Source organism: Peromyscus leucopus, chromosome 16_21 (assembly GCF_004664715.2).
Source record: "Peromyscus leucopus breed LL Stock chromosome 16_21, UCI_PerLeu_2.1, whole genome shotgun sequence".
NCBI classification, from domain to species: domain Eukaryota; kingdom Metazoa; phylum Chordata; class Mammalia; order Rodentia; family Cricetidae; genus Peromyscus; species Peromyscus leucopus.
In genome coordinates, this window is record NC_051084.1 from 16375348 (window position 1) to 16385295 (window position 9948).

Here is a 9948-nt window from a genome sequence, read left to right on the forward strand (position 1 = left end):
TAGATGGGTATGGACTTGGGGGTAGATATGGGAAGAATGAAAGGAAGCTAAATATATGATCAAAATGTAATGTACGAAATCTCAAAGAATTAATAAAATTATATATTGAAAACATATGAAACGTGCCAAGCTGTCTAATGATATCATATACAAATCAACTGTGTGATCACTGTGGACAAGCAGTGAACTGAAAAAAAAATGATGACTACTGGCAAAGATTATGTGAAATGCACAGGACACACACACACACACACACACACACACACACACACACACATATATATATATATATATATATATATATATATATAATAAAATATTGAAACAGATATAAGACAAGGGTTTTAAAAGCAGGTAAAGTAATATTAATCATAATTTTAAGCAGGAGCAGTGTTGTTGACTGTTTTTGCTCTTTTGGTGGCCTGCCACCAGTTCCCAAATAAATCACACTGAGGCTTATTCTTAATTATAAATGCCCAACCTTAGCTTGGCTTGTAACTAGCCAGCTTTTCTTAACTTTACATTATCCCATCTATCTTTTGTCTTGGGGCTCTTATCTTTCTCTATTCCTGTATATATTTTCTTTCCTTCTTACTCCATGTCTGGCTGTATAATTGGGTGGCTGGTTGACTGATCCCTGAATTCCTCCTCCTTCCTTTCTCATTCCTTGATCTTTTCTCCCAGATTTCTCCTTTTATATATTCTCTCTGCCTGCCAGCCCCACCTATCCTTTTTCCTGTCTTGCTATTGGTTGTCCAGTTCTTTATTAGACCATTAGGTGTTTTAGACAGGCAAAGTAACACAGCTTCACAGAGTTGAAAAATGCATCATAAAAGCAACACATTTTAAAATAATATTCTATAAGAGAGAAGTTATATATGACTCTCAATATTGTTTTTATTATGTAATTAATTAGTGAAGGTGGATGAAGTAATAACATTGAGGAAATGTTGGTGTGTAGTTAGACTTTTCTCCAGTCCCACTGAGGCCCACAGCAATTCAGACCTAAGTAAACACAGAGAGAATTATATTACTTATAAACTGTTTGACCGTGGCAGGCTTCTTGCTATCTAGTTCTTATATCTTAAATTCACTTATTTCTATTAATATATAAATGGCCATGTGGCTTGTGACTTACCGGTACTTTTACATCTTGCTTCTCATGGCGGTGGTGGCTGGCAGCATCTCCTGACCCAGCCTTCCTGTTCTCCGAATTTTCCTTTCTCTTTGTCCCACGTATACTTCCTGCCTGGCTACTGGCCAATCAGTACTTTATTTATTAACCAATCAGAGCAACACATTCACAGCATACAGAGCGATATCCACAGCATTGGTGATCTTTTTTAAACAATCCAATGATCTTTTCAAATTGTATAGATTGAATAAGTGTAGCTTAAACTATTGATTAGCAAAGATTAAGAAACATAATCATAAAAATATATCTTCTAAATTTTAATTTTAGAATACCCCAGTGGTTGTAGCTCTTTAAGTATCTGATGGAAATAATCATCCTACATCCCAAAGAAACCTTTTCAAGTAAATTGTTTAATTTTCCCTCAAATATCACAGTTAGAATGCAAATACTTTCTAACTGGATTCAATTGTGAAATGGTCCACTTTGAAAAAAGATGCGCCTTATTTTCTTTGGTACTAATGGAAATACTAAAATGCATGCTGGAAGTATGCCAAGAAGAAACAGTTACAAGATCTAGTGACAATAGTTTTCTTTTTAGAATTGCATGAGAACATGGTCGTGGGAATGGCCCAGGCAGTCACCTTGCTTAGTAATTATCTAGATGGCAATTCTGAAGCCCCAGAATTGGCAATGGCTTTAGATAACTAAACACATTCCTGTTGTTTGAAAAAATAGTTCAGTGAGAGGATACAGAAACTACTTGAAGAAAGACAATGGGCAAGAGCCTTCTTTCACTTATTTTACTCCATATCCTCATATCTGTTTTCCTTGTCCTCTTAGGTATTGATGAATCACATTTTTCAAGGAGACTTAATGGTGAAATTCCTTCCTCATCATTCACATCTGTTTGAATCAAGTAGGGATGAGGTGATTTTGCATAGGAGTGAATATAAAAGTATCTCTCATACTTTTAGATAGACAACAAAGCCTTAGAGAAAGTATGGTAACCAATAGGTTTTGTCCATATGACCCTCAGATAACACATGCCTCAGGGCCACTCACCTGGAAAGTTTCTAGGTGATGGTCTTGACCAAATTCCATCAATCAGTATTTAAAATTTTAATAAAAGCTTGTTTAATTTTGCCAAAATGGCAGAACTGTTTTTTCTTTGGGAAATTTCAGGATTAACAGCTAGTCAACTTCTTTAAACATGAGAGGAGTACAAATGAAGATTATAGTGTGATACCTTTTGCATACTACCAAAATGACTGAAATTAAAAGGGCAGAAAGTACTGAGTGTGACCTAGATGCTGGGTATCTGCCTGCAGAGTGTCAATGTGGAGTGTAATGGATGATACACCATTTTCCACAGATCCATCAACTCTGGATGCATACATGCTTTGTGACTAAAGAATCTGGTGCTAAAAGTTATTACCAAAATACTTAGTTTTATTTCCCCCAAAAATACATGCAAACATATCCACAGCAACATTCTTTATTAAAGACAAAACTCAGAAATACAAAAATAGCTACTAGCACCATTATAGATAAGTGGTTTATGGCTTATTAAAATAACAAAATCCAGTGTGGGATGGAGGTTGTACTCTGCTGTTAACATGAGCCAAAATGAATGATTCTCATAAAGATGGGGTTGAATTAATGCCGGGGATGGCATACAAAATGGCTGACATGCTAATAGCAGAGATTGGAGAAAAGGGGACCCGAGATTGTGGACCATCAACCCTTCGCGCATTCCCCTCTGGTTCTTCTGCTTAGCATGCCTCTAGAGGGCCAAGGCAGAAATACCTATGTGTTGCAAGGTCATGCTTTATGGTGTGCACATGTCATGTCCTCCTCCATATAAATACTTCTTGTAATGCTAGTCTTTTTCTTCTATCTGATCTTCATGTTCTTTGTTCCTAGATCATTGGTGATTTCTGTGATACAGGAAAGGAGTGAAGTAAATTTCACAGGAAATTATACAGAGGCTGGGGTTAAGGCAATTATGCAGTTCATGGGAAAGAACCTGCAGCCTGAGGAAGCTTTTCAGGTTTGGATAAACTGTACCAAATGTGTGGTCAACTATATATGATGTGTATCAACACACTGGACTCAAATTGGCCTTGATGAATATTCAGTTTCTGACGATATTCCAAGGGCATTGTGTAAAACTTGAGACCCTAAAGGGTATTGGCTGAAGACTATGGATGGAGTAACGTATAGATGGGATGACAAACTAAAAGTGTGGGAACCTAGAATAGGAGGAAAGTAGTGGCCTCCTCCAAGAAAGGGAGATTGCAACTTTAATCCAGATATTTTTTATCCCTTCTGAAGGAGTGTAGAGACAAGGTGGCAATGGTTGGAGTGATTGCTACAAGTTTTACTGGGTTCCTAGATTAAAAACAGCTGCCAGAAAAGGTGAGCTTCCTTTCATGGAAGCTCTGAAAATTGGATCAGGTCTTCCTTGGAATTTTTGGGATATAGAAGGACAGAAGTTGCCGACTTGCAGGGACAGATTTCTTGTCTGAGGTCATTGTGGCCCACCAGTCATGGGGCTTGGTGTTTGCAGAGGGCTGAGGAGGAACTTAGGTGGCTGCAGGGGTCTTGAGGTCAGAGCAGGCTCTGTGAGAAGGAAATGACTGTCTGGTATATTAACCACTGTTCTTATTTTTACCTTTTTTGTGAAATTGCATGTTGCTAGCCTCTGGGTCAATTGCTCAGAAGATTGTATAATCATTAATAATAAAAATCAATTATGCTTGCTTTGGTGTTAAGTTTGGGATAGTCCCTGTGTTTAGTAAAAGACGATGAAGATTATATTGGTGATTTTCTAAGAATAACCTTTGGAATCATGAGAACATTTTGTATTGGGTAATCTCCCCTTTTTCTTTCTGTTTCCACTTACTTATGATAATAAAAGACTGAGGTTACCAAGGCAAAAGCAGAAGCTAGAGAAGCTAAAGAAGCGGTAGCAGAGAAGCTACTTAGCAACTGCAGAAGCTGGAAGTGACCTGTCGGTTTGCATGAGCACTGTCTCTGAGTCATTACTGCGCCTTCCAAGTATCCCATCCTTCAGACCCCAGAAACTGCTGAGGCTGGTCCCTGGCAAATCAATGCAGAGACAGAAATAGCAACACATAATTTTGTTTACACCTGGTTAAATTCACAGCAATAGCTGCATAGGGCCTGGTAGAACATAAGCAAATATGGCCACAGTAGATATGAAGAAAGGATGTAGTAGTGCATTTAGTTACAGTCAGATAAATTTTAAGTCATCTGCACAGTAAGCATGTACATATACATATGCTAAATAAATTCCTGATGGAAACTTAGCATGGAAACAGCTGAAAATTTTAAAAAATTCTATATAAGTGGGTTACGAATGCAAAAGTTAATACATTTGTTTTTATCCATAAACTTAAATAACTTTGAAAGATAAGAGAAGCAACAGAATCTCCTTCCGAATAGCCTTCTGGAAAGTTCAGCTTTGGATGCAATAGTGCATGAGGTTAATTACCATAATGAGAGATCTGTGTCCCTGGGACATTTCCAGCACAGTGGCCTGTATTCCTGTATAATCTCTCTTGATTTCCTGGTCTTCAGAGAATTACATCCTCAAATAGTAGCCCTAGAATCAACACAGGGCCTGAGACACTGATTGCCATTCAAGGTAATAACACTGTGAGCTTTGAGGCTCAGACTTCACTTTTATTTCAACATTATCCATTTGAAAATGTGAAGGAAATTATCTTCTGTCAATTAGTTTTCTACTACATATGATTTGGTTTTGTTTATACATGTGTGTGATTCTCAACAATACTTGGGTTTCACATGGTGCTCAATCACTTAGGTGAAAAGCGAGCATGAAGCTCATGTGTGATTAGGAGTGCATCAGGAAGAAAAACAATTCTTCTAAAAACCCAAGATGAGCATATTCTAATAAATAGAGAACTGGTCTATGGACGTGAATTTGACTTATCACATTCTCTGAAGGCTACCTGTGTTGTGAGTGTCTTAGAATAGAGCAGGAGTGGTATGTCTGCCTTCATTTCATTCCTTTGATGGCAACAAAGTAGGAAAATGATAGTCATGTTTGTGTTTGTATGGGTGCATGTGAATGTAACTGTGAATGCCTTTATTAGAATTAGATCATATATATTCAATATATGTTACATTAAATATAAGTTAATACAATATATTACATATTATGTATCCCAGACTTAATTTTTCACTGTTTTGTAACAGTTTTACATGATAAATGAAATTCATCAATAATTAACAATTATTTCATATGTTACTTTCACAATTAATTTTCTTTGAAATAAAACAAGTACAGAATATTAAATTGCAATTAAGGAAGAATTTTAAGGCCTGAGTGGTTGTCCTGATACCAGGTACCAATTGCATTACACAAGGGCATAATAACAGTCTTTGGGCACAAAAGGAAGCAGTGACTCCACCTTAGAAGTTCATATTTGTAAATATTTCAAGTTTCTTAAAGTTGTTCCTTTTATCTTCTTGAGGAAAAATTAATGTTAGATACACATTGAAGCAGCCTCTTCCATCTGCCTGAGGAGCCCTAGTTATATTGGTAAATATTCCCTACATTCAGATTCACTCACCTTCTTTTTCAACATATAAAAGCAGAAAGCCAGTAACTCCACCCACCACCACACAGCTGAGGAGGGGAGCTGTGAAAACTCACTGTCTGACCCAATTTGCCACAAGCAAGTAGCTGGTAGGCTAGATGAGCTAATGATTCCCACAAGGGACATAATTCTGAACTCACATATGCATAAAATTAAAAATCCTGACAAAAATGTTAATACAGCTTCATCCATACACAAATGTTTGATATTTCTTTGTAATCTCCAGAACCTATTGTTCATATTTTTTAAACTAAAAAAAAATGACTACTTTTAGGGTTGTAATTGAATAAAGTAGATTTTTTAAAATAATTAATATTTAGACTCAACATTAAAGACACTTAACACTTTATTTAATTTGAATTAATTGTTATGTTATAAATGGATCAAATACATTTATTTATTTGATGTATTCTCTTCTGTGACAAACGTCTCAGCTCCTAACAGCTACTACTCAGGCAAAGACTACTTCTACAGTAGCCTCTCTAAGACTTGTATTCTTTCTGTAATAAAATCTACTTCAGCTTCTAAAGGACCCTGAACCATAAGTCAGTGTAAATTTCTTCAGTGTCAGCCTTTTAAATTATTTTATGGTCATTGATATTGTGACTATCTAGTAATTTATAATGTTTTTCTCATTGCCTACACCAGGTGACAGGGATGATTAACAGCAGTGTCAACGGTGACTTCATTCTGGTGGGTTTCTCAGACCAGCCAGAGCTGGAAAGAACACTCTTCATAGTTATCTTAATTTCCTATCTTCTCACTCTGGTAGGAAATACAATAATTATTCTGATCTCTTCAATAGATCCTAAACTCAAAACCCCTATGTACTTTTTTCTTACTCACCTCTCCCTTGTAGACATCTGTTTTACCACCAGTATTGTCCCCCAACTGCTTTGGAACCTGAAAGGACCAGCCAAGACCATCACGGCTGTGGGCTGTGCAGTACAGCTTTATGTCTCTCTGACCCTGGGATCTACTGAGTGTATTCTCCTGGCAGTAATGGCTTTCGACCGCTATGCTGCTGTCTGCAAACCTCTGCACTATGTAGCTGTGATGAATCCACAGCTTTGCCGGGCTCTAGCGGGGATCTCTTGGATCAGTGGAATAGGAAATGCTCTCATCCAGGGAACAGTCACTCTTTGGCTTCCCCGTTGTGGCCATCTGTGGCTGCACCATTTCTTCTGTGAGGTCCCCTCCATGATCAAGCTCGCCTGTGTGGACATTCATGCCAATGAAGTCCAGCTCTTTGTGGCCTCATTGGTCTTGCTGCTTTTACCTTTAGCACTGATACTGACATCATATGGACACATAGCCAAGGCAGTTGTAAAAATCAAGTCAGCCCAGGCTTGGCGCAGAGCACTGAGCACATGTGGATCCCACTTGATGGTGGTGTCCCTCTTCTATGGAAGCATCACTGCCATCTATATCCAGCCAAACAGTTCATATGCCCACACCCATGGGAAGTTCATCTCTCTCTTCTATACAGTCATGACCCCGACCCTTAATCCCCTCATCTACACACTGAGGAATAAGGAGGTGAAAGGGGCTCTGGGACGGCTCTTTAACACCCGAGTGTGCAAACAAAGCAGAGCACGTGGTGACAGCGATTTTATGACTAGGGGATCCTGAGCATATTGTCATATAGTCCTGCACTGTAGTCTTCTAAGCCTTTGAAGCTCACTCTAAGCTTTGCCAGTGTTGCATTGGCCTTGGCCTCAGGACTCTCTTCTCAGTCTCTTCCCTGGATGCTCTGGGGCCCAGGAGAGGCAACATTTCTCAATACCCCTCAAAGTCCATGATTGTTCTGTTTCTTATACTCTCCAGATTCTCCATTCCCTTCTTGTATTTCTCTTTTGCACATGAACTCACAAACATAACCATAATGCCCCACAGCATGTCCCTCCCTACAGATCTTCTCACAATCCGAGAAAGCAGCTGTTCCCACTTTTACAGCAAACCCCACCATCAATATTGTAGAAAACAGTGGGGAAGTTAAGCTACAGACTTGAGACTTTTAACTCCACTACTTTTTTTTAAAAAACTTGTGCAAGTTTTAGTCATCTCTTCATATCCACATTGTTATGAATTAAAAAGTAATGTTCATCATTATGATAGCCAACACACTTGATACTAAATGATAAACACATTTGATACTAAATGATAAAGCATGTTTTCAAATTTTTTTTATTATAATAATATTGCTATCTATTGGTCTTATCATGTTCAATAATATCAACTAATACTTCTTACCCAGCTTGTAGTTATTTATCTACTTGCATCCATATATGATATGAATGAAAAAAAATGTTACTTGAAAAATGTGACCAAAATGAGGTAATTTTTGTTACTTTCCTCTTTGTAATATATTTTTTTAAAAAATATGACTATTCTGTCATTTAGTGTGGGGGACCAGCTTCCACCATTATTTACCCCAGGGACTCTTGAAGAAGGAGGGGTAAGAGACTTAGAAATAAAGAGGGGTGAGAAAACAAAGAAAATACAGGATGAACTCGGGTGGACCTGGATCCTTAGCCACCGGCGCAGAACTTTATTCCAAAGATCTATTTATAACAATGCCAAGGGGTGGAGCAAAAGACCTCCCCCTTGCTAGTTAAGTCAAGTGTAGACCCTTACAAACACCGAGTACCCAGGCCCATGGTCCAATCAACCTCTTACACAGTCCTGCTGGGTACAGCCACTAGGAAACCTAGTGGGCTACAACAGTTAAGTTTTACTAAATTATTTCTTTTATTTTTGTGAGATAATAATATAATTACATTTCCCACCTCCTTTTCCTCCCTCCAAACTCTCATATGCCCCTCCTTGTTCAGTGTGTCCTACTTGATTTTAATGATGGCAATGATATCGAAGGTATCATTCCAAGACAGAATACTCTGTGTGTGGTGATAAATAGCAGCATCTAAAATAGGAAAGCCTGAAGTCTTGGATGCATCATTTCTAACATGAGTCCAACCTCATGCTGTATTGAAGTAGTTAGAAAACATCTAGTAAGGAGTCATTAAGTAACATTTATCACTAATAGACTGTTTCTTTTTCTAATAAACTCATACTGTCAAGGAGAGTCACCTTGGTGGACATATTAATATTTTCCAGATTAAACTATCCAAGCAGTTACTAGCAATTATTGATACCTTACTCAATCCACTTGTATTAATCAAGCACATTATGCTTTAGACATCTAAAATAACTTTGTTAGTTGATTTATGTAAAGTGTACTTTTATGAAACTGTTTATTGTGATGAGATTATTTGATTCAGCTACGATCTAATGCTGGTGACTTATTTGTAGCATGAGGTTTGATTTCCATGATTTCTGATTTACAGAGTGTGGAGAATATGTATTCCTTACATTGACATGGACTCAAACTCTAAAAGATATTCTCACCAAACAGTATGGATTATCTCCTGTGTTTAGTCACCTCGTTCACCTCCCAGCAAAGAAGATGTTCTCTCATTATAGCTGTAACACATGTGGCCCTTATTTAAATTTATTCCTGAAAGGATATACTAGCACAATCCAATATTCACCTGTATAGTTATCTATTTTATGCTTTTGCTCATAACTAGTTCTTATATTTAAGAGTTACATGTTTTCCTATTATCTTCTGTTATTTGTTTATAATTTTCTGGTATCCATTCATAGTTCTTCATATTAAAACTCAATCAATAATAAGCTTATATAAAAGAAAGTAAGCCTGTGACCTTTCCCTTTTAAAATTGCTTTTAGATAAAAACATGAGAAGAAAGGTGTCTAATCAAAATATCAAAAAATTTATCATTTATCAATAAAGTTTAAGAACCACTGTAAATACGTCACTATAAGCAATTAGAAGATGCTTGTACTGCCCATACTAATATATAATACTCCATGAAAGATATTATGAAACAAGAAAAAACTTAATTCAAACTACATATACAGTTAAATAAGTTTACTGTAATGGTGTTTGAGAAATTAGTAATAAATGATGGGTTTTCCATTGACCATATTACTGTGAAGGTGATAAAACTACAAATACATATAAACAGACAAAAACTTTGCTCTAATTAAGAATGTTCTGAATGTGCTGAGGAACAGAGGACACCATCTCTAAAGAACAGAAGTCAAGTTCATGACTTCTAATGATAATGATCAGAAATAGAC

General features: G+C 37.0%; 1 protein-coding gene across 1 annotated transcript; it reads left to right on the forward strand.

Moving 5' to 3' along the window:
- The first annotated feature begins 6441 nt into the window (after positions 1–6441).
- Positions 6442–7416, forward strand: LOC114686576 (olfactory receptor 2G3-like). Its single transcript, XM_028861239.1, has one exon. The coding sequence runs from the start codon at positions 6442–6444 to the stop codon at positions 7414–7416; it is 975 nt and encodes a 324-aa protein (XP_028717072.1).
- Positions 7417–9948: the final 2532 nt, after the last annotated feature.

Coding starts and splice junctions, on each gene's coding strand:
- LOC114686576 (XM_028861239.1), top strand. CDS start 6,442: ATGATTAACAGCAGTGTCAACGGTGACTTCATTCTGGTGGGTTTCTCA.